This window comes from Telopea speciosissima, chromosome 5 (genome assembly GCF_018873765.1).
Source record: "Telopea speciosissima isolate NSW1024214 ecotype Mountain lineage chromosome 5, Tspe_v1, whole genome shotgun sequence".
NCBI classification, from domain to species: Eukaryota; Viridiplantae; Streptophyta; class Magnoliopsida; order Proteales; family Proteaceae; genus Telopea; species Telopea speciosissima.
The window spans coordinates 10,264,997-10,292,581 of record NC_057920.1 but is presented as its reverse complement, the minus strand read 5'-3'; the positions used below and the strand labels follow the sequence as shown (position 1 = coordinate 10,292,581).

Below are 27,585 nucleotides of genomic sequence, written 5' to 3'. Positions count from 1 at the left end.
TGACGGAATCATTCGCCGAAGCAAGGGATTTTTCTTTTTCAACGAATCCCAGGCACGAATACTAAGAGTTGGCCTGGGTTTACTAATTTTTCACTGAAATATCTCGATTCCCGTAAGAAAATGTACCTTAGTGATTTTCGGATACACCTTTATGAGTTATGACTACGTACTCTCCTTTTGAAACCTCAGGCAGTTCTTTCAAATTTTAATCAACAACCAAATCCATGATGTAGCAACTGCTTTTGAAGGTGGGCTGATTCTTCCGGGCCTCAAGGTTTCGGGGCCATTGGTCCGTACCTTTAGAATCAACCCATTAATGCGATGGAATATAAGACACCATACCCCCCCCCCCCTCCCCCTCCCCCTCCCCCTCCCCCAATACATACAATCTTAAATGGGACTGACTGCAAGAAAATTTTTGTTTTTGTAAAATATAATACTAAAAATTTCTACTTTTCTAAGAAAAAATATTATGGTTGATGCACCATCACTTTACTAGCTATTTAGAAAAGAAAGGTCAAAAGAAAAAGGAGGAAAAGGCAAAATAATTTTAGAAGAGCAGCATTGTGGAAGGATGATGTGGTCATTTCCACGGTTGGATGTCCAAGGAATGTTTTTGAAATGCTCCTCTGTGATGCTTTCAAGGGAGCTGATCCAAACTCAATTTCGGATCTGATTTACCGAATAGCAGAATTGCAGAACTACAAGCCCATCCACAGATAACTTTAAGATATGCCCATCAAGAAAACGAAAAAGAACAAGAAGAAGAAGAAGCCTTCTCCCTCTCACCAGCCCCTCTCCATGGGCATAATGGATCTCTAAAGTATTATGATCTTGATAATGCGAACTCGGTAAATTGATATCTTGGATCAACCGGTTGATTGCAATTGTGGATGATAACGAGGGAAAATTTTTCCTTCATATTTCGAACCGGCATGCATCCTCCTTAGTAGGTCACTCTCGAATGAAAATCCAGAGTTCAACCATACTGATGAGCTGATTTAACATGTTGACAACCTAGAGAAAGCACCAGAGCTTAATCTCATTCGAAAGACACTAAAGTCTCTGCTTGCCGTAGGAGGCAAAATCACCCCATTAGGTTTGCCCCTTATTTTCTTTGTTCAGCCGACTAGAAAATATGATGTCCCCTTAAGGATCGCACTGTGAGCTCGTTATTACTTGATTTTTTTTTTGGGGTGAGTGGGGGGTGGGGTTGATCCAATTTTGATTATCCAAAAGTCGTTGGGTCGTTGTTTTTGTTCTTATTGTTTTTCTCTTTGTTCATCCAAGGCCTAGCGTCTCTTGGTGGTATCTTTGCTTCATAATATTTTTTTTTTTTTAAATTTTGAAAAAAAAAAACTCTATATGAAAATGTACACCTACACCCAAACGCAGAGGGGGCAAAATGACCAATCCGTCTCCCATGAAACGAGAAAATGCTATCCAGACAAATGCTTCCACGCGGTTTATGCTCCCAGGCTGAGAATACCGTCCCTATTTTTTTTTCTCTTCCTTTCTTTCAGGTTTAATATATTTATTTATTCAATAACAAAAATGCCCATCAATAGATATATTAAACATATGTCACATGCGTCCAGAAGAAAACGCCCCAAATAAAAGGGACAGAAGCATGTCCAGGAAGATCGTGCCCTAAAAAAGTGGAAGGCCGGAAGGGACAGAAGAAACAACTTTTTTTTTGTTTTTTGGGTAGGAAAAAGACAAACAGATTACTTATTAATAATTAGTAGGGAACTAATTGGTTTATAAGTTTGCCAAATCTCCTATAAAACAACAATTCTGCTACAACCCTGATCGACTGAGCTTCATTTTATCATAGCCACTCTGTCAGATAGATTAATTTATTTATATTGTGGAGAGGGTGGTGAGGATGGAGGATCGAGTTCTCCATAGAATGTTATATTCTTGTTTATTAATTCCCTTTCCATTACTTTATGTTGGGTTTAAGGTTAAGATATTAAGGAGGATCATGAAGAATGGAGCTCACCTACTGGTACAAGTTGGCCCAATGATCATGCAATCCACTTGCCTAGTAAGTTGGAAGATTTCAGATCTTTAGGTTCTTTCTTAAACCCTATAAATAACAGAAGAGAAAGAAGAAGAAGATGTCTCATTCTGTGCAAACCACATCAAGTCACTCCCTACGAAAATGAAGGTTCTGGGAGTAGCAGCTGTTGGGTTTGGCCTAGTTTTAATCACCTTTGCTTGTTTGTGTAATGGTGATCTGCAGGTAGGTTACTACAAGGGAAAATGTCCCAACAATTGTACAGATGTGGAGGCTATTGTCAGAAGTTCGGTAACCTCACAATTTGGGTTAGATCCAACTATCATACCCCAACTCATACGCCTGCAATTCCATGATTGCTTTGTGAGGGTAAGAACCAAGAACAGTGTGATCAATGAAGCCATCTATGTGGTTTTTGCATTTTGAAAGGAAGCCTCTGTTCAATTTACCTTTTTAAGTTCAAGTAACAATCTTAGTTGTTTTTTGTATCATTTTAAGTGCCTATACTCATGGTTTATACTGGTGGCTAACTGAAAAGGGTTGTGATGCATCAATACTCCTAGATGGCAATTCAACAGAGAAGACTGCAACTCCGAATCTAACTGTGAGAGGTTTCAATGTCATCGATCGCATAAAATTTGCTGTGGAAGACCAATGCCCTGGTGTTGTCTCTTGTGCTGATATAATTATCATGGCTGCCAGAGAAGCTGTATTCCTGGTAAGCTGCTTATTTCGTTTTCTTTTACAATGTAGCTAACAGGTAAAACATCTTAAGAGGGCTTTCAGTGAAATTTCTGTTTGAAGAGAATAATCTGTATGAAAGAAAACTCACATTATATGCAGTCCTGCAATCCCAAAAAAGGTTTCAGCTTAGACAATTAAGCTCATTAACAAGTTCAATAACTTTCTTTTCCTCAGTTAGAGAGCTGGTTATATTTGGATAGTTAACAATTGCAGGTGGTCAAGACAAAGCTCCACCTAGTTTAAAGGGGTTGTACATAATGCTCTTAAAACATGTAATGATACAATAATGAATTATGTGAATGCAGGGTGGTGGACAGTTCTACAATGTAACAACAGGAAGAAGAGATGGCTTAATTTCTCTCGAGAGCGATGCTCTTGCTCTCCTTCCTCATGCTAACATATCAATCAGTGACAGTATCGCAACATTTGCAAGTAGAGGCATTGATGTTCCAGACATGGTTACGCTCATTGGTATGTAAAGTCTTCACATTCTTTTGGTTTCATTAATTTGCTTTTGCCTTAAAGCAAATCATATGGTTAGATAAATTCATAATTAAGAAATTTATTGATAAGAACAAAGAGAAGGGCAACCAACCTGCAAAAGATCATTGACAAAACCTACACAATGAGATGTGCTTTTTTTAAGGATTGTTTCCATGCATTTCAACTAAACTTTTTTTTTTGGGTGGGGAGTTATTATGTTCAGGTGGTCATACAGTAGGGTTTGCACGTTGTTCTTCTTTCAAAGATCGCCTCTACAATTTCAACAACACAGGCCAGGCTGATCCAACCATGGATACACTTCTAGTTACTGTACTAAAGCAGACATGCCCCCAGAATTCAGCAACCAATAACATAGTCAATCTGGATCAGAATACCGCAAGTGCAAACACTGTGGACAACTCCTACTACCAGCAGATAAAGATTAACAGAGGAATTCTACGAATTGATCAAGAAATAGATCTGGACTTTCAAACTAGTCCTACAGTGCGGTTGCTAGCCTACAGTAACGTTATCTTCAATGCACAATTTGCCGCTGCCATGTTCAAGTTGGGAGCTGTAAATGTTCTTACAGAACCACTAGGTGAGATTAGGACTTCATGTCGATCCATTAACCACCCTCCTCCACCTAGTCGTTAACCATTATTTATTTATTTGGGTGAAGGCATCATGGGAGAGTGATGCAGGTGCACTACCTTGGACCGACCCAAACCTGTTTGGGAACCCAGATGGAGATGACTGGGTCCAACTTGAGTCTTTGGCCTAGTAGGATATTTAGGATTTTATTATTTATTTTATTGGAATAAATATGTAAAGAAAGTTTTTAATTTGGATAGGATATGTTGGAAGAGTTTTAGAAAGTTTTAAGTTGTATTTTTTGTTATGAGTCCTAGAATAGTTGTTTCCTTGTTTAAGTATTTTATTTTCTTATTTATATGCTTGTAACCAATGTATTGGTCAGATTTGAGAATGAATTGAGTTTGTGTTTGTGAAGAGCCTGCGTGTGCAAACTTCGTTCCCCCCCTCTCTTCTAAAGCAATATCTTCTCTCCCCTGCAACTCTAGATTCATCTCAGGTTTCCCCTTCTCTAACCAACCCTTCACCAGAGGGAGTCACATGTTTCTGCCCATTTGGCTATCTGAAAAGTAAAACAAAGCTACATCGCAAGTATAAACACTGTCGACAACTCCTACTACCAGCAGATTGAGAAGATTAGATGAATTACATTCAAAACTAATGCCACCATTTAATTGCTAATTAACAATAATGTTCTCTACTCTAAATATGTTTCTGCTCCAGATCAATTAGCTGGAAGCCGTCGATGTCCTTAAAACGTGGCATGGAGAGACTATTACATCATGTAGACACCAAGATACTCTGCTCACATGTCAAGTTTTACCCCAATCTGAGTTGGCAGAGTGGCAAAATAAAGCATTGAAAAATCTGGACCACCAAATGGGTGCACAGAATGAAATGTCATCCGATGAAATCTCAAATGGAATAACTTTTGCCTTTCTCAAATCATACTGCAACTAGAAGTTATCATACATACATGTATTAAACTTGGAAGAAGTATTTATGATACCACATACAAAAACAAGGTTCTCTGCTGACCTTGTCCACTTTTTTATCCTCATTCTATACATTCAGCTCTTTTATAGGGACAAACAGAGTTGGCAAGTTTCAGCATCATCAAGAAACTTTCAGTCCCTATAGTTCTCAAAGTGCTTCTTCTTTGATGATGCCTCTCAATAGTACTCACCTTGAGCTGATATACAGAGCTCCACTGGTTCACACCCTGCACTGAAGTTCATCAATACAACAATGCCTTCCCCCATTCAGAACTGCAGCAACATACAAGACTATTTTAAACCAATAGGCACACTCTTACAAGGCATGGAAACCATATGAGCTGCAATGTATTAGAAACATAAACAAGATACAATTAATTCTAATAAGATCATTTTTATTTGATGTTATTGCATGCTTAAGAAAATCCAAGGGATTTTTTCTTTTCTTTGTTTTTAATTAAAAACAAGATAAAATTCATTTATATGGTTGCCAAGATAGCAACCTCTAGGAAACAGAGACAATTAAAACATCCCAATTTTTATAAGAACAAGAAAAAAACGTCAAACTCATCCCTGTTCTCAGTGTTCTGAACATTTTAAAAGCTGCACCCTCTCCCCACAAAAAAAAATGATTTTTGAACTTTTTTGCTCGTCTTAACTTATTAACTAAAACACAATGAAAGAAACATTGGATTCTTGCAAAGCTTCTTTTAGGACTGAGTCTCTCCCTATCGACCAATGATTTCACCACATTCTACCAAACCTGTAAGAACCCAAAGTAGTCTTATAGCTTATCATCCTAATCATCTAAGTTACCAGTTACCATGTTACTATCAGTCCGCTTTTAAAGATAAGAGTCTCAAAGCTTGAGACAACTAATCTGGATACTGGACTAAGATTCAGAGCTTTTCCACGCTGAAATCTCAGAATCTCTCATCTCCAGCTATCACTATGCGCTAATATGACCATATTTCTTTAAAATTGACAATATTATGAACCTTTGAAACTTATGCAGTGGCAAGGTATTCACAAGATGAACCAACTTGCAATTATTAAAATAGTTACAGACAAACCAGATCACATACATAAGAAGACAGAAATATGTACTGTTGAAGAATCCAGCACAATATCTTGCTATAGTGAAGAAGATTTACAACTTAAGACCTATAAGAGTTTGAAATTCTGAGCAACCCATAGGTATGCAATGATGAATTTAAGTAGATTATGGATTAAACATGGAAAAAATTAAGGGTGCAAATGATACAGAATTTGGTAGTCGTACCTTTCAGATACAGTCCCTATGAGCTACTGTTGAAATTTGGGTACCCCAAGACAGATGATTCCCAAGTCAGTGAAGTAGCCACGATTCCTGAGAGGAACTGCACAATCTCATCCATACCTGGTCGACTAGCTGGATCCTTCCTCAAGCAGCTCTCTATTAGTCTGGCCAGAGACCGAGCCAGGTCCAAAGGATAATTTTCTTGTAGAGAAGGATCTATGAATCCTCTTAGCTTTTCTTCTTTATTTCCCTCATTGAGTATTGCTATTAACGAATCAAAGAAGAGCAAATCTTCCGCTTGAGATGAAACAACGTCTTTTCCGCTAATTAGTTCCAGCATCATAACCCCAAATGCGTAAACATCCAGCTTCGGAGAGACCAAACCATTCTCCAAATACTCAGGTGCCATATAACCTATTGTCCCAACGATGTGCTTCGTCAATGTGAAATCACCTTCCTTCCCTTCTGTAGACCTTGCTAGACCAAAATTGGCTATCTTAGCCCTGAAATCATTGTCCAGAAGAATATTGCTGCTTTTTATATCCTTGTGGACATGGGAAGGGTTGGTATAGCTGTGGAGATAATTAAGCCCCATGGAAACATCCAATGCAATCTGAACCCTCTGTGTCCAGCTTAAAACCTTTGGCTTGCTCACGTTGCCACGGATCCAGTTACTCAGAGGTCCATTCATGGCATACTCATAAACAAAATACCAATGCCCCTCACTAAAACAAACACCCGAGAGCCTAATAATATTGATATGGTTGATCTTGGAGAGTAAATTGATTTCTTTGGAGACATCTCCATTGATCTTTTTAATAGCAGCTAGGTCCCCATTAATCGTTCCACGATAGACAGATCCATTGATCCAGCAGCTGGGGCTGAAATTCTCGGTTGCCGACTGCAAATCTTCAAATTTATAAACTTTAAGGGATTGAGCAATGTCGGCAATACCCGCAAGGAAGTCGCTAGATTCGTCCTCTGACTTCTTGTTGAGCGGCGGCGGTTTCTGATATGACTCAAAGCTTTCCGAGGTGAGAATTGAAGCTTCTGTGCTCCTCTTCGAGATGACCTTTGGATCAGCTTCGCCCCTCTTCCGTTTACGGGAGAAAAGAGACCAGACTATGAGAAAGACAACAAACATGATACCAATCGTTGCTGCAATTGCAATAACCACATAGACCCATGTTTTCGTTGACCCTTTATTTTGTGATGCAGAGGAAGGAGGAGATGGTGGAGGAGGAGGAGAAGGCGGAGGAGGTGGGGTTAAGGTTTGAGAAGAGGATGGTGGATTCTGTAAAGGAACAAGGAGAGTTGTGAATGGATAAATGGTGAAGGCGGACTCAGAAAGCTGATTAGCGTCTAGGGTTTTCCCGACGTCAGCTCCAAACTGGGCACTTACAGCGCCAACAGAATCATCCCAAGTGACTGCGTAACTGAGTAGATATTTGGTGCCACTATCACTTTGATTCTTGGTGGGACAAGCACACCGAAGGGGTATTAGAACCCTTTGACCAACATAGATGTTCTGAGCTGAGGTATTGGATTGGTTCTGGAGAGCTTGGCAGGTGGAAAGACCTTGGTAGGTGTTGTTGGCGATCGAATAAATAGTATCATAAGATTTAACAAGATATGTACTATTTGCCTGATAATACTGACCGGAACAGGAACAATTGACGGGGACGATTACCTCCTTGTTTGTGTCGAAGGCAGCAGTGTTGGAGACTGAGTTAATCCGGGCGACCTGAGATGGGTCGGAGCCCAACAGAGCAGCGATGGAAGGAACTGTGGAATATGGGGGCTGAGATCTGAAGATGAGGTAAGACTGGCAAGTTTTGTTGACACCATTGCAGGTGTAACCAAAAACAGAAGTTGAATTATCTGTGTTTGCGCAATTATTGGAGGCCTGCCCAACGTAAGGTTGCTGTGCAAGAGTAACAGAGGAGGAAGAAATCAAGGAAATAATGCAGAGAAGGATGATAGATTGAAGAACACCCATTTGCAGGTAACCAAGGAAATGTAAAACGCAGGGATCGGAGAACGTATCAGAAAGGTAGAACTCAAAAAAAGTCTCAACCTTTGATGGTTGAACTGTCCATCTTTCTCCCAATGGATCAAATCCCAATCTTTCCCATTATTATAAATGGATGATGGAATCTTCCAACTTTCATTGTCTGTGTAGTCAATAAAAAGGAATTGAAATGGTCAAAATTCAGATCTCGAACCGGAGGGAGTGGGTGGGTAGGAGAACAATTGCTTGTTTGACTTATCCTTTGCTTCTTTTCTTTCTCCGTTTTGTGTATTTGAAGTTTCTACGAAAATGGGTCAGAGGAAAGGAATTTAACCGTTGTGAAATTTGAAAAGGCCAAAACGAAGACTCTCCTGAATTTCTATAGTCATAGTTCTTCAATTGGGTGAGAGTGGGACCTGGGAGGCGGCGCGGGCCCCTTATAGGATGGGCCTAAGCCGCCTTATGGCCCATTACTATAAAGAATGAGATGATCGACCACTCCAAGAATCCCTGCCCGTAGATCATGAACAGACGGTTAAGATTTAATATAAACACTTTTCTTTTGCTCTTTTTCTTGAGGCTAATATGGTAAGAACACAATAAACAGGTTGCCGGGTTTGGAATGATTCCGGATGATCTGTCCAAGACTCCAAGTCCATTTGTTATTTTATTATTATTATTATTTTTTTCCTGAAGTCAGCAATGAAAATGATTTTATTAATATTGAAAGAATATTCTCTCGGATGCGGAGTCCGGCAACCATAAGAAAAGGGCATATCTAGTGTACGGGGCTTCCACCACTGTGGGTCTGGAGAGGGTCATAATGGACGACTATGTAACCTTACCCTTGCTTTCACAAAGAGGTTGTTTCTATACTCGAACCGTGACCACTTGATCAATTTGGGATGATGAATTGATTTTATATAATATATATCATTTTTTATTTGAATTTAAATTATTGTACAAAAGAAATAAATTAGTATATATTAATGAGATGAGTGAGACAGCATAACTGAGATACCGGCCTATTTTTAACTAATTAATCAAATATGCCCTTCCTCAATACGGTTATATTCGTATAATGTATACATCATGATACTGATATATATCATATATTTTATAATTAATTATTCATTTTGAAAAAAAAAACAAAGAAAACATTAAACCTTCCAAGTGACTGTATCAAAATGGTGGGTTCGATCCGATTTTGATCCTTTTTCTTAAAAAAAGCTAGGGATAACAAAATCCAACCCGAACCAATTAAACCAACCAAAAACTCAGATCAGATTGAAACCAAACCTTTATCGGTATGTTTTCAGCTCTGGGTTTTGGAAACTGGTACAAAACCGAACCGATCAAAACAAATCATTAAAAATATATCCGAAACCAAATCTCTACCAAAATGATAACGGATCAATAAAAACCCATTAAGCCAACCCGATAAAAACTTGAAACTGAATCTCACCTTAATGGTTCGGCTTTGTTTTGGGCTGGTGCATGTCAAAAATCAATTTGGACTGTTTGATTGGACCAAACCAACCATTTGACACCCCTACTGAAAATGAATACCGATCTTGTTTCTGTTTTTGTTAGGTCTAGTTGGTTCAACTGGTCCAGTCTCATTTTAACACCCCCACTTCTAAGTGTTTAATAATTATCAAAATTATTAAAAGATAATATTCCTATTTATCAGGTAATCGTCTTTAACATTTAATTATTCCATAAAAAGAAAAAGAAAAGGATAACCTTGTAACTCAAGGATCGTGATCCTCTACTGCCGAGCTGCCCGGCAGGATTATGCAGCCCAGACACAGTGAGACACGCAATGATCGTCTTACCCCCACTCGGGCAAGGCGTTTGGATAGGGGCAAGGTGGTCACTGCACGCCTCATTGTGTTTGGGCTGCACGGTCCTGCCGGGCAGCTCGGTAGTAGAGAATCTGGATTGTGTAACTCAATCATAATGCATTCTAACTTCTAATTGACCTTCCAATTAAAAAATTAATAATTATTAATAATAAGGTCTATTATGACATGTGGACAAATGATATCTTTAATCTGACCATTGGATAGAAAAGATATATCCTAAGACAAATGATATGTTTAATCTGACATTGGATAGAAAGGATCCTAAATTAATCATGTGTCAAATTTCAATGTGTAATTCAAACAAATACCTTCTTTTGTATTAACACGCAACATGTGTATGTCAATGCATGTGTATCAATAAATTAGACTTTTATGGTGCACTCTCCCCCAATTCTAAGTGGAAACAAATTATTTAAATTAAAAAATTATATATAGAAATACTTTTAATTGAAAACATCACATTCCATTGTTACATCGATAATTAAAAAAAAAAAAACTTTTAATTGATGTGGCATATAAAACCCTACCCCAAAAAAAAAAAAAAATTTTGACCTCATACGACAATAATTATGTGACTTGCGCATCATCACACTCCCTCCAGAGTCCAGACTACTCTGCAAGCATAAAAAGTAAGAGCAAAGCATTTGATTCCTTCTTTGTTTTGTTTTTTTTGGTAAATTACACATCACCTTCTTATTTTCAAACAAAACTCAAATCACCCCTTGGTTTTTGAAAATACTCAAATCATCCCCTGTATTAGACCCCAATATGATAAATTAGTCCCTACCGTTAGTTTTATGTTGTTTAGTGATGATGTCGCCAGTTAAATAAATTTAAATTCCTAAACTACCCTTGACATCCAAACATAGATTTTGAAGGGTAGTATTATAAATTTAATTCTAATGTTTTAGTACAAAGGTAAAATAGTCCATTCACACCAATAACTAACAGCAGACTAACACCGTTATTGTAGAGGGGGACAGTTGAGTATTTTCAAAAACCAAGGGGTGATTTGAGTTTTGTTTGAAAACCAAGGGTGACGTGTAATTTACCATTTTTTTATGATTATAAAAAAGAAAATGCATTAACCAGAAAAAGAAATCAAGGGCACATGGGTCACGAAAAAAAAAATCCTCTGTAGTGTCTTAATCTTACGGTGCCTTGCAATTCGGGTTTGAGAACTCGACACGTGGAAGATGCAACATCCAACGGTGTGGAGCTCGAGAAGAAAGGAAAAAAAAAACAACTGGGTTAATCAAGCTCAAATCATTGGATGAAGCATCTTCCACGTGTCGAGCTCTCAGGCCCGAATTGCAAGACATTGCAAGATAAAGGAATTGCAGAAGATCTAGAGGTCAACCACCCACCCCACCTTGAAAAAGGTAAAGAAAATGGAGATATATTATAAGTCATGAATCCACCTCAAAAAATTGTGTAACACTCTGGTGGGATTAAGTTTAACACCATGAAATAACAAGGGATACCCAAGACAATAAAGAGCCATTCACAGTCAAGGGAAGAAAGGGAGTCATTATTGCATAAGGATCTCACCAAAAAACAAATTATTGTATAAGGTTATATTCACTAAGAATTCAGTCCCAAGTCCCAGTCCACCCCGAAAAAAAAAAAAAAACTTTTTACAAACAAACAAGAAAAAAAAAAATGCCAAATAGATTCAACCTCAAGTCAGACTGGACGATTTTTCCCTCTAAGATTTGGATACCGTATTTTTTTACCCCTCCTTGGTTTATGTACTACTGATTCAGTATCGGGTAGGTATCGATATTGGTAACAGCCACAGCCAATCCAATCGCGATACCTTAATCCATGATACCAAGTTACCAATTCCTCCCACAGGATCCTTAATTCTTTGGCTTCCAAACCCTGAAAAAATAGGAGATCAAAAATACAAAACAGTCTCTCATGATCTCAATCTCAATGTGAGATGTCACACAAATGTGCGGGGAGACGGTTTCGTATTAAGGGGGCCCATTTGATGTGGAAAGATTGAGAGTATAATCCATGCTTAGAATGTGAGAAGGCGTGGAAAGGAATCCCCACATTGGTCTCATTGGGCGTGTCTTTGTCTTTTATTTAATAAAAATAAAAATAGATAAGTTTTTTTTTTTTTTGGAGGAAATAGATAAGTTTTCTTAAATAGACATTCAAAGCTTTTCTACATAAATGGACATGCACATCTCAATCAAATGAGTCTTCGTATTTATGGTTTTTTATCTCTTATTTTCCAAGGATTTTTGTTTTTCAAATAGCTCCAAAGCAAATTTGACTTTTTCAAACAATTTTAAAGTTATATTTTGACGTGTACATAAGATAAATTAATTGAAAAATTAATTCATGACTAAATGATGATATGGACAATATGATCACGAAGTTTCTATTTCAATAAATAATGTTATGGGGAAAAGATCTATACTTGGTGGTGTTTCCTACGCTCTCCAATGAGTGAGCACACGTGGGTATCTACCCAGGGGGCAGAGGTGTCATCTCACAGTGCCTAGTGAGAGGGCGTAGGAAACACCACCAAGTAGAGATCTCTTGCCCGTATGTTATATAGGTGAAATAAGTGTCACGAAGCATGTGTCTGTGCAGGAAGATGGTAGATATAGAGACAAAAGATATAGAATTCTGTAGGTGTAGATCTAATGATTGTATTACTTATAATTCCACTCTTAAAAATTTGTTTTCAAGTGCGAGATTGATTTCATAAGGGGAGCAAGGGACTGGTGGGCCAAGTTTTTGAGGACCCTAGGCCCAGTCCAGCATCCCAAATAAAAAACCTAAGCTTGGCCCAGCCTGAAGTCGGGAAATACAAAACTTAGCCGAGTTTGTCCAGGCTCAGCTCAACCTAGGCCTAGCCCAAATAAACAGTTAATAAGGGGGAAAAATAAAAGGTTTCTTAGGGTAATTTACACCCGACGATTTATCTGATTATTTGAATTTATTAATTTGCTAGTGTCGTGGTAATTTTAACCATTCGATATTTAAGAAATGATAGAAAATGACAGTAATTTAGGCTGTTTTTTATATGTATTCTCAAAATAGATTATGGGTTTAGAATGCAGTCTAAAGAGAGAAAATAGAGATATACTAGTTTTCAAAATGCGTTTTAGACCCAGATACTATTCCGAGAATGCATATCAAAACAGCTTTAGTGAATGCATTTAAGATCAACTAGCTAGATGTCATTAAGGGGTTGTATGGCAATGTTTCTATTACAAATTAGTATTTTGAGTAATAAGTATTTTTTTTGTGTGTTTATGTTAATTTAGAATACTTCTATACAAAAAACAATTGTTGTAAGATAAAATTGGAAAATATATTTCTGCCTATAAAAAATGAATAGAAACATGTATAGAATGCATATTAACAAAAGTATTTCTTTTGTTTATATTTATATAACCCCTATATTTTTTTGGTGAAACTTTTGTTTATATTATTAAATTACATAAATGGTATCCTACATAGTTTTTCATTACTCATATATTTGAGAACACTATTTTAGCCACGTAAGTAAGATTGTTGAATTTATCAATCAGATATGCGTGTGGTGGCAGTGGAGGTGGAGGTGGTGGTGGCGACGATGACAGTAGCAGTGGCATCGGCTGCATGGTGGTGGTGGAAATGAAGGGTCGACACTTCGTAATATTGAGTTTTTTTTTTTGTTTTTTAAAGTTTTTTCAAATTGTTTCTAAATACCATAAGAAGTGTTTTACTCAAGTTCATAGTTCAATGGCTTTCGTGCGCCTTACTCAAGTGGAGGCCCATCTATTGCTTCTTTGGTCTATGATCAGTTAGAGCTTAATCCGTTCTTTGGCCAAAGAAAAAAAGTTTCTATTTCTCCAGCCATTGACCCTAGTGCCTGGTCACTGGAATCCAAATAAGCGAATTACTTCAGCAATTGGTTGGTTGGATTCGGTTTTTTATTCTGCTTGATTCTTGTTATTCTGTTAATTTATTAATTTTAAATATTGTTAAGGGAGAAAGAACGCTTCTTAGGCGCGTGTAGTGTGGTGCACTGTTTCTACGCCCAGATACAAGGGTGCGTGTTATGTGGGGCCCATTATAGTGTATGAGCACTAGATTGGGCCAACCTAATATGAGATAAATTAAAGGACTTGATTTAACTCGTTCCTTCAGCTCTTGAGCTTTTGGCATATTGATCAAGTACCTAATAATGCACGAAATGACAGTCATGCCCCCATGGAAAGGTAGAAATTTCTAAGAACACGATGGTCTTCCATGCACCCTTTTGCTTAGATGCAGGAGCAGCATATCGCACGCATCCAAGTAGCGTTCTCTTTCTCAATTATTAATCCAAAAATTATTTTTTATCAATCCGCATCAACCCAACTTAAAAGGAGGGGTTCTGTTTAGGGATGTAAATGGATATTCGTAAATCCGTATTCGATCCGCGTTCGTATTCGTTTAGGAGAATCCGAATCCGTCCGAAACTAATCGGATACGAATATGATAATCCTCGTATCCAATCGATTATTATCCGATTCGTTTAGCAGTCCAACGGTAATAAAATATGTGAAATATAACTTTGTGTTTGTCTATCCTTTTAAGTTACCTTATTGGATTTTGTTATCTTATTTTTATAAATTTATAAGTTAAGATAATGTAATTCTTTTTCTAGATTTGTTATTGGTTTATATATATTATTTTATGCAATGTGCTACATGGAATTACATATCTATTAAAAAATCAAAAGTAAAAAACGTAAGAGAATAAAAGACTAAGAAGAGTAGAAGAAAGGGTAATAACTAAACTCTCAAGTTTCAACCCTAACCTTCATCATAAAAACGGTAACTATGTCAACGGATAGTCGAAAAATCGTATTCGATTTGTATTCATATCCATTTAGGAGAACTTGTATTCAAAAAATCATTATCCGAAAATTATTCGATTCCGTCCGAATACCAATAGAATATTATCCGAATCCATCCGAATATAAATGGATACGAATATGATAATGCCACTATCCGACCGAATTCAATCCGTTTACATCCCTAGTTCTATTATCACGAAAAGTGATGATGTTTAACTGTTAAAGGGGTTCATAATAACATCTCTTGTGGACGAGTGGTGCTCAATTAGCACTTTATGTGCTTTCACCCCTTCACCCTCACCTCACCACCACAAATACGTTTGCAATGGGGTTATACGTAGCTCTCGTACTCAATAAGATCGTGAAATTGATGGATTACCAGACTTTGATAGTAATGAACTAATAATGATCACTTTTCTCATTTTTCTTAAATCATTTTAAAAAGGGCAAATTTCACGGGCATCCCCTATAACTATTTGAAAAGGCAAGTACACCTTAAATTTTGCAAAAATATCACAGATTATCTTTATTTTATATTTTTATTTTAATTTAATCTATTCTGTTAGATCTGTGCAGTTAAGTGACTGTTAATTTTTTTATAATGGTGAAATTACCCTTACCATATATGAACTTCCTATTATACCCTTAAGCCCCAATATCCCAAATACAAACCAGAGAGCAATCGGAGATCGGAGATACAGACGTTATACCCTTACTATCAACAGAATGATGGCAAAGAGGTGGGTATCTTCAAAGTTTAAACCAGTAGCTAGAAGTTCTACAGTTGATTAAAAAATCTCAAAACTCATTTTTTGTTTTTTTTTTGAACCACAGTCGAATCAGGGGAGGAGAAAGGGTTTTTCCATTCAAAAATCAGGGAGGGGAGGGGAGGGGTAAGGGTTTTCCCATTCAAAAATCAGGGGAGGGAGAACCAGGAAAATACCTTAAGCTGCTACAATCTGCCGCTGCAACCGCCGGCCTGAAGAACCACAGTCGCCAACTCGCCGCCGGCAGAAGAAAAAGAGGAAGAAGTGAGAACCAGGGGGTTTTCACTTGTCGAAGAGAGGGACGAGCGTTGGCGACTGTGGTTCACGGTGGTGGTGAGAAGCGGAGGGCTCACGACGATCGGAGATCCAGACGTTGGGGAACTTTGCAGCTGCCGTTGATGGAGATGACGACGACTTCAGCTCCATAGGCTTCGTTCCTGTCGTTCCACCTGGTCCGGGTTCGACTCGGTCATGATTTGGTAGCGTAGGCACTTGAACAGCTGTACAAGGATGGCACTAGTTGCACTTGTTGTGGCAACTCGGTGGAGTAGAACCCAACAGAGTTTTGTCTTCACTTAACAATTTCTTCATGATTCAATCCAGTCCCCCATCATTCTCGATGGTTCAAAGAAGAAAACAGAAATTGATGTCGGAGAACCTAATGAAGTGGATGATTGGAGATTATCGGAGGGAAACTGAAGCGACCCACAGCAAGAAGCGAGTGGATCTCTGCTCTTTAAGAATCAGCTCTTCACTATGATTGAAGAAGGCCTTAACTCGAAAATCTCTGAAGCGCGTCAGTTTCAGCGACGGCAAGACGTTTTCATGATTCAATTTCCACTACAGAAAATATACCTGAAAGGGAAGGTGAGGGAGGAATCAAAAAGATTTTGCAGATGGATTTGAGGGACGATTCGTACCAGGAACGGGGATCGCATGGTTTGGAGATGGTGGATCTGTTCAGGAATGACGGCGAATACGTCGGTGACGTCTTGGTGAGGAGGAAGTTCGATTTGGGAAGATGATGGAATCTTAGTAATAATTTTGAAATTACTAAGAGGGTAAAATCGATATTTTAATTTTTGGGTAATCTCGCTTAACATCAGGGGGGAAGGTTGACATTTTGACAAAATTTAAGGTGTATTTGCCTTTTCGAATAGTTATAGGGGTGTCCGTAAAATTTGCCCTTTTAAAAATAATAAAAATAAAAATCTTCTGGCCAGCTGTCATCGTTATTTTCACAAAGTGAGAGGAGTGAGTCCCTAGCTGACCGTTTATTTTATCGTATCTGAATGAGAACCATTCTCCCTGGAATTGATAGAGTACCGGACAAAAGTTAGTTAGGTAAAACTAACGCTATGTTTGGAATAGAGGAAAGAACAGAAAAGAAAAGAAAAGAAAATTTTTGACATTGAAATGACAACAACAACCATACAAAAGCGAGTCCTAAACATTGGCGATCGAATAGCATAAATCATTCATGGTATGCTAGAATGGTTCTCTAATTTTCTCTTTGTTTCCTTATTCATATTGTTAGAGCTATGATTTCTCTTCCTCTTACACCCATGCTTGGTTCGTAATTTTTGATCGGATCGGTATCAAATATGAATCGATATATTTTAATTTGTAATGGGTGTTCTGATTCGTGAAGCTATAGCTCTCAGTTTCTGTTTGCCTATTTGGATCAAGGAGTAGAGGCTAAGGAAATCATGGAGGGATTGCAGAGGATAAGTAGGCAGAGATGTTCTCGATCAAGTTGAAGACTACTAAACATGTAGTGATCAGAATTGCTAGGAGGGTTGATCGTGTGACACCATTTTTTGTTTTAATTATTGTATATTATTAAATTTAATTCTTGATTCGGCTCTGTAACTTTTATTAAACAGAATGATTTGTCAATTTATGTAAGAATGAATCATCTGTACGTATGTACGGGCAGGTGAACATTCATGTGAGAAGTAACTACTTGTCTTTTTTATTTTCATTAATACCCCTCCTCTCCTTGTAAATGGCACAAATATACAGGTGGTGAAGAGGAATGTATTTTCCTTTTGTTTCGCTTATTATTTTTTTGTTTTGTTTCTCTTAAATAAAAAATGTCACAATCAGCATCCACTCCTGTGGAAACTTGAAGCATCAATGGAAAAGTCTGATGCATCCTTTCCTAATTTTAATCGATGTAAGACTGAGATCCTTACGTAACTTCTATCTATTCTCTTGTTGGAAATGATCTATAGCGTAATTAAGGGAGAAGTAGACTTGTCTTTATTATAAGAAATCGCATAGAACTATGTCTATTGACATGAACAACATACATGACCTCACGAATTTGAAAACAAGTGTGTACCTTAGAAAATGATGAGCTGAATCGTGTCAGCAGAGACTACTAAAATCATAGAAATCCTCTATGGTGCAAACAAATTAGTACACTTCTAAAATAAAGTAACCCCATAAAAATAAAATAAAAATACTCCGGCAAAATAAATAAATAAATAAGATACCAAACCCTACTAGAGCCATAGAGGATGTCTACGATTTTAATAGTGGCCACACATGGTTCCCTACCAACATAGTTCTAATTCTAAGATCTAAGTCATTCTTTCTTTCGTATCTGATGTTTTGAAACAAAACGATGGAAGATATTTTGAATTTTTTTTGTGTGTTGAATGCATTTAAATCAACTCTTCTTCTTCATTCCAATATACTTATGTCTAATGAGCATCCAATGGTTGGACTGATTGGACATGCATTGGGATGTGTGCAAACCATCCTAACCATTGAATACCTCATTGGACGATCTCCTCATTGGAGAGAATCTAGATCCTCCACTCTTAACAGGCTCACCAAGTCAGCTGCCTAAACTGTCGATCTTAAGGTTGGATTCTTCAAATCCTCGTCAGTAAGCAGATCTGATTGAGGTTAGATGCTTCATTAATTCTAAGCTAATAATAAACTTTTTTATGTTTTGTTCTTCATAATAAGTTTATCTGGTTTAAGTATTAATGCGAGAGAGCTGCGCCGTTGGATCTAAGATCAGTCAAAGGCCATGACGAATCGAAGCAATTTGACGTGTTCATACCGTGGTTGCAGAATATAATATAATAAATGAATGATGCCACACACTATGGCTCTATATATATATGCTCTTTCAACAATCAACTTTGTAGTTTACAAAACAATAAAATAGAAACTTTTACCCAAGAAATTCTTAATTATTGTTATGGAAGAATATATATATACTATTTGAAGAATCGGTATCGGATTAGGTATATCGGTTGATTTGTATATTGGTTCTTGGATCGGATTCCCCTAAAAATTAACCTGCAAATCGATCGATACATTATTCTCTCATCCCAACTTCAAACGTCTCTGGATCATTTCTTCATTTCACCTCCAATCCAATTGATTCTTTAGTTCCCTTCTAATTTTGGACGATCTACCTACACATCCCCCTCCTGTCCGATACAATTTTCCATGGCGGAAAAATAAAATATGAACTCATTTTTTTTTTATTATTATTTTTATGGTGCTTTTAACTTCAATTCTTGACTATATATTATAAATATCAAATTCCATCTGTCCAATGGAATTTTAACTACCATTTACAAGAGATAACTCTACCATTACCGGTGGAGAGAGGGTGTCTTTTTTCTGGTAGAAATATGCAACTAAGGGAGTCGATCCCTTGACATCATAGAAAAATTACTATAGTTTTTTTTTTATTTTTTTTTATTTCCATCGTCCTCATCATGGAATATTTTCTTGTCCCGCAAATAATTAATTTCATTGCCTAGCAAGTATCTTTACCAGCTATATGCAGAGGCAATCATGGAAAGCATCTTTGGTAGTAACCAAATTTTCCTGTAAATCAGGCGACATGCGTAATTGTAGCGCCAAAATGGAATCTCGTTCCAATTAAAAGTGGTATTTAGGAAATACTAAAACTTAATGGGAAGAGGATTATTCCATTTTAGTGCATGAGATCGCTCGCAGTTTGAGGGAAAAAATTTCCTGTTTCTTAGCACTAGTCCTGCGTTTAATCACTCTTTCCTCTCGTAATGGGCCTCTTTTCTCCCCCACTAAGTCTCTCGAAATGAACCTGACCTACTTAGGATAGCTAGAAATGGAGAAATATTTCAAGTGTTTTTTTTTTTTTTTGAAGGCTCATAAAAAGCGAAAGGGTTGTTTTTTTAAGTCTCAGAGAAATTCAACATCGCGTGATCCTCGCCCCTCGCTCCACTCGAAGTGACGAAACCCAGGTATCAAATGTGCTCTTTTCTCATAGAAGTGCTCCTTTAGAGGAGAAACTTGCATAAGTGCTCTTAGCAAAGAAACACTCCCATGAAGTTAAAATGTTCCCAAACATGGTTCTCTATCCCAGGATTGGTCTCGAGAGCAGTCAAGGTCGAAACCGAGCTATATCAAACAGATTTCCCCTATTTTGCAACAAAAAATTGGTTTTTATTATTTTTTTTATTTTTTAGTCGTACCATCCGTACCATTATATCGGTATTGTATGTTAGATAAATCGTAATAAATGGTTTCAAACCCATTAAGAAAAGAGATTGACCAATCATGACTATTCCGTCATGACTATTGACCATTCCAATGAATGGTTTCCAATAAAGGGTTCCAATAAATGGGTTCCATTGAATGGATTTCTTTAAAAGGACTCCATTGAATGGATTTTCAATGAATGGATGCCAATGGGTCTATATAAACCTAGACAAATCAGCCATTCTATACAATGTTTTTTTTGTGCTCTCTCTCTCTCTTGCAATCAGAATTTCTCTAGAATTCTAAGTTAATTCTTTTGCGGTTTGTTGATTCCTGAAGATGAATTTGCTTCAAGCATGTTGGGACAAATATCTCCTTTAAGACAACGAATACGCATTCAAAGCAGTTTATAGTTTTTTTCTCCAAATACACTTTTATCTATCATTATATCAGTCTAAGATTTGGGATCAGCCTCAACCAATACCAATCTGATACAAGATTAAGAACCATTTTCCCAAATGCAACCCAAGTAAACCTATTGAGGTTCGGATCCAGATCCTCTACTGCCTAGCTGCCCGGCAGGACCGTGCTTGACTAGACACGATGAGACGTGCAATGACTGCCTTACCCCCACTTGGACAAGATGCTCAGGCAGGAGTAAGGCGGTCATTGCATGCCTCACCGTGTCCGAGCAAACCCGATCCTACTAATCAGCTCGACAGGAGAGGATCCAAATTGTTAATGTTCCATCCTTTAATTTTCACAAGGAACAAAATAGCATGTCTCTTAGGTCCTCTTTTTCTGCTTTCCCTTTTTCTTTTTCTTTTTTTTTTTCTTCCCCTCCTAATAAAGGTATGCTCTTACAACCTTGATTAGTTGCTTCACCATGAAGCTAGAGTTATGAATATATCCACATGGAATGCATCAGAAGGCTATTTAATCGCAGATAAGAGTATGTTTATTTAGCTGGTTAGTCATTCTCCATTGTTCCATGTTGCCACCTTTACGATACCCAAAAAAGTCTCAACTTATATTAGATTTATAACTTCCAATTCAACACAGATCATACTTCTTCATTAATACATCAATTAACATTTAACACACTTTGTGATTTTTTTTAAAAAAAGGTGTACCCCTGCCACTATACAGTTCTTACCCTTGCTTCACGGAGAGACTGTTTCTAAATACTCGAATCCGTGACCCCCACCCTAACACTTTTAACATATAAAAACTGATATATATATATATATATATATACAGATTAAGCCATCATCTGATTAAATTCATGGAAATCAAGCACACCATTACCATCGAGGTCGAATTTCTGAATCATAGCCTCACACTCTTCTTGAGATCTTTTGTCTCCAAGCCGACTAAACATTTTCTGTAAACCCTTGGGAGTAATGCACCCACACCCCTTCTCCACTTCAAACATTTCAAATGCACTTCTGAGGTCTTCTTCTTGATCTCCACCTTGATCGTTGTCACGTTCGATCAACTTCACAAAATCATCAAAATCCATTAAATTGTCACCATCTGTGTCAAGATCATTGATCACACCTTGAGCCTGCTCGTGCGATATGTACTCTCCAATGGACGCAAAATAGGATCTGAGTTCATAACCAGAGATTTTGCCATCACCATCAGTGTCGAAGTAACGAAACACTTCTTGGAGTTGGTCTTTTCTTGATGATCTACCTTTGGGTGTGAATGGAGAAGAAGACGAACGAGGGCTTGACACGTTTGATTTGGAATGACGAAGACGAGGGAGGCTTAGTTTGAAGGGGGACTTGTTGGAGAACCATTTAGATGGTGAAGATGGTTTGGAAACAATAGCAGTGGACATGAATGAATGAGAGAAATTGAAAGATTGAATTAACGATTTGTTATGTTGAGATCGAGCTGTGAAGGAAACGAAAGAAGATGGTAAAGATTTATATAGAACGTGAAAGGGACAATTAATGGGACATATGAGGTAGAGTGAAACAGATGTTTCTGAAATCCGAAGGGACAATTCACAGTTCTGTGATAGAAAATTATTATTGGAGGACTTACAAAGAAGTTGCGTGTGAGACGGACTAGTTAAGTACTGACTGGGGAGAGATTGCGTGAGAATTCCGGATATGGGTGGAAGGAAATTTCATGGCAGCTTCGTTCGGGACCCAAGGCTCCAACCCCCAGAAATTGAGTGAAGACCTGCGTCATACCGCACACTTTCACATAATTGGATCTCATTTGCATCTGTCAATAATCATTCATGGAAAGAGAAAACGAATGGGAATTCTAACTTTTCTCGCCTACCAAACAGACAAGGACTAGGCAGGACCACGTGCCGAGTTTGATTCCTTTGCACGGTATGTACCAACGGAAGAACGTACATATGAGAGCCAACCACATATCTTATTTTTGCCGTTTATAAGGTAAAAAGGAGTTTTTATGGAAACAAAATTAAAATGTGATTGACTCTGAGATGTACGTTCACCTTTTGGTCCGTGCAGATGATCCATACGACTTCACCCCACCTAAGCAGTGTGTTCAGGCAAGAGGTGAGATCGTCATTCTCCTCCCCTCTTATTAGAGGAACCTGCAAACCTGACCGAACGGGGAACCTGAGAGGAGCACGACCCCGATCATTCGACTCAGCTTCATGTTCGGTTCGGCCTTATAGGACTTTTCTAGAAGAAAAGTGGCCGAACGTGATTGGTTGGTGCTAATCTGATTTATCACAAGTGCTACCAGTACACAAATGCACGGAGTCGTTCCTTCTCATCTATTCCAGAGAATCCCAACCCCAACCCTTCATCCACAAATGCTTTTGACAGTCATAAGAATATATAGTCATTGGCTATTCACGGTTGAGAACGAATCCCATTATATATATATATATTTTTTTTTTTTGACGAGAAAAACATATGTTATAATACCATTAGTAGAAACTCATTGACAGTGTACAAAAAAGGTTCTGAGTGAGTTTTGGTCCTAACTGCAACCTGAGTATAAGACCTCAATGCTGCAGTCCATTGGTTGTGCCTGTGAGATATAGAGACAGTGGCAAAATTGGAAGTTAGTTCTGCAAGTGCTACATAATGAGACAGAAGTGGCCAAGGTACACTAGACGTATGTCCTGGTTTCAAAATATGACTAAGACAGATTAGTTGAACACGAAAATCCTGCAGATGCTAAAACACTCTTGCCATCTAACAAAAAGCAATACCCCTAGCTGGTTAGTCCCATTGATGGTTCAAAAAGGCCTACGCAGCAGAGAATAGGGAAGTGCATTCCGTTGTTAGGCAACTGCTGTGTGATAAATGGAGTGCACAGTGTGGGTTGGCGGTGAGTCATATTGAGTGCATTAATCAGAGGAGGGGTGAGATCTAATAGGGACATCCAACGAGTAACATTTGATAAAACCAAGTGGGAATTAGCCGGAGCTAACCCAAGGGAAACGTTGTTTCTTACAGACCAAATGAAATAGCATGTTAAAATAACAATAGAAAAAAAACCAAGAAGCAGATTTCAAGTCCAGGGCCTTAGAATTGAGGATGGAAGCACAGAGCTGTGCCAAAGAGGGCCTACTAAGGTACTCAGTTCTCAGCCCGAGGGGCCCAGATGCCCAGATATGCTTAGTCCATTCACAAGATATAAAAAGATGTCATTGGGTTTCATCACGAGCACCACAGAGATAACATGTAGGCTCGATCGGCAACCAGTGCGTGATAGTATCCTTGACAGGTAAACCTGCATGTAAGACACGTCAAAAAAACATCTTAAATATCAGATGAATTTTTAGTTTTCAGAAAAAACGTCACCATTAGGAAAGAAGCTGGTCAGTATGAAAATGGGAAGTCAGGTAAGATGCGGCCTGTCGAGTGGATAACGTCCCAGTTTTGGTCAATGAGCATTTCCACTGATCCTCAGAGTCTGAAATACACACTTTCGAAATTTTAGAAGTGAAACATATAGGAAAAGTATTGGTAAGTAACGAAAGATTCCAGTTCGATCCAAAAACAAGGTCGCTTACCTTACAGATTGAGTCCTTCCGAAAAGTATGAGGGAGGCAACGCATGGGTACAGTAGGTCCCCATGGGTCCTCCCAGCAGAAAGTATTGCACCCATTCCCAACTTTTTTCCAAACGATTTGTTTGAGAGTGGGAAGAAGGGTAGCCAGACTGTTCCAAATCCAAGTCCCTTTTTTAACTGAGGTTTTAGGATAAAAAATAGATCGATTTGGAAAATATCGAAATTTGAGGACTTAAGCCCACAACGCATTATCTTCAGTAATCAGTCGCCACCCAAGCTTCAAAATTAAAGCCTTGTTGTGGGCTTAAGGTCGTCATTTCCACCCCCCTATGAGAGGAACCTGCGAACCTGACCGGTCAGGGAACCTGAGAGGAGAAAATTTCGAATGATCGAGGTGAATAGTTAAACTAATCAGTCTACTAGGGAGAACTCGAGATAAAAGAATAACCCAACCCTTAACTAACCCAGTTAAGGTCGTGCATTCTACATGACTTCCCATGACAGTTGTTCATGCTGAAAGAGCGCCATAAATACAAATAGGAGTCATGAGCAATGGTCTATATACGATTGAATGACTATGTTGCTCTGCGAACTCCACCCTATAAATTTTCATTCATCACAGAGGTAAAAAAAGAATCAACTAAGTATTCTCTCTACTTGGAGATTTATCTGTTGCGCGAGGTCTAATTTAGGCATCAGAGTTATACTGTCGGTTAGGTCCGACACTCCTTAGCCACCTATGCTCTTTTGTGCAGGACAGCTCGGACCTAGCGAAGCTCAAACAGATCTTGCTGTAACAACGTGTGTTTTTTTTTTTGCTTCTAAAAATTCACATTTGTGCAGTGTGCATTATAAATTGCAGTGGATGGAACAGATGTCAAACACTATCCATACATGAAGTGTACATGTACATGCAACGGAGGAGAGCCCTACAAATAATAGGAGTTTAAATCTCATTAATAAAAGATAGAAAGGTTCTTTACACGGCTGGGCATGTAAGGCTAGCATCTTTGTGTTTATCTCTTTCCTCCTCACATGAAATGATCTTCCTCTACGGTGCATAATCATAGAATCCTTTCCTTTAAATAAATTATAAATATAATGATATTTAGGCGAAAGTGACATCTAGTTTACAGATTCACCCCTTGATTGGGAATGGAAATATACAAAGATGTAACTTTTTCGGATTAGCAAAAATTATTATGTTATTTAAAGGAAAAGATATTCATACACAAGAGATTCTCCCATCAACTCCATCAAATAGAGGTGGGGGGTGGGGGGTGGGGGGTGGGGGGTTGGGGGTGGAAGGGGACTAAGGGTTTTTATGACATTTTAGAATGGCATTTAGCAAATCGTATACATACACGACCGTGCATGTAAACTTTTTCCTTATTTAAAAATGGGTTTTGGTTTATAAAATTACTCATCTAATTTTTCTTGTAAACTCAATTGCCCAAAATAAAGACCTGTATTACTCAAAGTGACGTATACAATGGTTAGAGTGGACCAAAATAAAGATATGCATTACTCAAAATAGAAGTATTAAAAAAAATAATATTACTCAGTGAACTATACAATAGTTAGAGTGGACCAAAATAAAGATATGTATTACTGAAAGTAACGTATACAGTGGTTAGACCGGGTACCCTCTATAAGTGGTGTGTTAGAAAAGGGAGAGGGTTCTCTAAAAGGTAACATGGCCCCTACACCAGCATAGGGGTCAATGGGAGCGTCCACGCATCAATAGGGGTGGAATTCTTGCTTTTCATGGGGACAGGGCAGTCATCCCAGAACCCTCTGTGTCTGGATGCAAGGACCACATGGTACAGAGAAAAGAGTTAGTGTAGGTTCCACCGTTTATTATGTCATGAAAGTATAAAGGAATCTCTATACATGAATAAAGTAACAATCATTTTTTTTTAATTTCTTTAGTGACAATTCTTTTTCAATTAGAAGAAAGAAAAGGAAGACCACGACACCAATGTGCAGATTCTTGCGCACGTCCTCTCACATCCCACCCATGGGTCCTACACATTCTCTCCTCATTAAACTCTCACCCTTATTGGATTATTCGTCACCCTTCCCTCCTATTGATGCAAAACTGCACTCTGACGTCGTATGGAACCCTCTCCCTTAGAAGAATTAAGAGATTTCAAATGTTATCCATTGAAGTGAAATGCGAAATGGTCCATATGAGTTGGGCGTCAACAAGAAAATTGTACGCATGCATGAAACCAACCTGGCGTGACTAATAAGGAAGCTTCAAAGAAGTTACAAAGGTAGAAGGATTAGCTATCTTCTCTGGAGTGATGAAACCTAAAGAAATCGGATTTGATGAAGTGATAATCTTGTTGGACGCATTAGAGGGAATGGATGCATGTCCTTAGGATATTTTTCCTTCGACTCCGTTTGTTTCGGTGAAGGAAACAAACATTGGAAAGCTTCTCAACATATAAAATTTTATATTTACGTAATAAAATTTACCACGTAAAATTTTTCAGGTAAAATTTTACGTCGAAACAAACGGAGCCTAGGAATTTTGATTGGAGAATCATGAAACGGATCAAAGTATGGACAATCTTCCCAAAAAAAATTTTGAAAAATTTTAGGTCAGGAGGAAGTTTTGCAAATGGGTCTATGGAGTATGGATTGTCTAGGCTTGGGTCCAAACAAGTGTTCGAATGTCTCAAGTTTGGGCTAGGCTTATTATAATTAATTAATTACACACCAATTGGGGCCCAAGTCTCTGTGTTGTCAAATGTCTCAAGTTTGGGCTAGGCCTATTAGAATATTTGCAAAAATTCCACCAGACCTAAAAGTTTTCAAAAATTTTGGTGGGCCCAAACAAGTGTTCGAATGTCTCAAGTTTGGGCTAGGCCCATTATAATTAATCACACCAATTGGGGCCCAAGTCTCTATGTTGTTATCAAATGTCTCAAGTTTGGGCTAGGCCCATTAGAATTAATTACATACTAATTGGAGACCAAGTCACTATAGGCCCATTTGCAAAAATTCTTCCAGACCTAAAAGTTTTCAAAATTTTGGATGAATTGACCACAAGAAGTGAAAAATAATGCAATGAGAGCATACAAAAAATTTTGCTGATCCTGATCATCTATGAGCAAATGAAAAAATGTGTTTGTATGCTCTTAAAAGAAAATTAACTACATAGAAATTATGTTTTCAACCAACAGGATGGTTTGCAGGTAAATCAGTATTGCTTGTAAGGATCGAATTAAGACATTTTTGGGCTCTGAAGTTAACTCAAATTTGCTAAAAAAAAATTTAGTCTTTTTCTGCCTAGTTTTCGAACAATGGTGTAGCGTGTTTTTTGTCTAGCAGTGGATCTTTTTCCTTGGTAAATATGGATTGGAATTAGCCAAATCATGCCCAGAGATAGGGGCACGCAAAATGACCACCACACTCCTGATCATATCTAGGGTTCCAAGGGG

At 38.0% G+C, this 27,585-nt stretch overlaps 3 protein-coding genes across 3 annotated transcripts; 1 reads left to right on the top strand and 2 right to left on the bottom strand.

Moving 5' to 3' along the window:
• Positions 1 to 2,025: 2,025 nt before the first annotated feature.
• On the top strand, positions 2,026 to 3,918 carry LOC122660926 (peroxidase 60-like). The gene is made up of 5 exons (XM_043856183.1): positions 2,026 to 2,050; positions 2,249 to 2,392; positions 2,562 to 2,741; positions 3,073 to 3,238; positions 3,474 to 3,918. The coding sequence occupies exons 1-5, from the start codon at positions 2,027 to 2,029 to the stop codon at positions 3,905 to 3,907; spliced, it is 948 nt and encodes a 315-aa protein (XP_043712118.1). The 5' UTR covers position 2,026; the 3' UTR covers positions 3,908 to 3,918.
• Positions 3,919 to 5,557: 1,639 nt separating this feature from the next.
• Positions 5,558 to 8,161, bottom strand: LOC122660924 (lysM domain receptor-like kinase 4). Its single transcript, XM_043856182.1, has one exon. It carries the CDS (start codon positions 8,115 to 8,117, stop codon positions 6,138 to 6,140), a length of 1,980 nt encoding a protein of 659 aa, XP_043712117.1. The 5' UTR covers positions 8,118 to 8,161; the 3' UTR covers positions 5,558 to 6,137.
• Positions 8,162 to 21,368: 13,207 nt separating this feature from the next.
• On the bottom strand, positions 21,369 to 21,976 carry LOC122660927 (probable calcium-binding protein CML41). The gene has a single exon (XM_043856184.1). The coding sequence runs from the start codon at positions 21,957 to 21,959 to the stop codon at positions 21,375 to 21,377; it is 585 nt and encodes a 194-aa protein (XP_043712119.1). The 5' UTR covers positions 21,960 to 21,976; the 3' UTR covers positions 21,369 to 21,374.
• Positions 21,977 to 27,585: the final 5,609 nt, after the last annotated feature.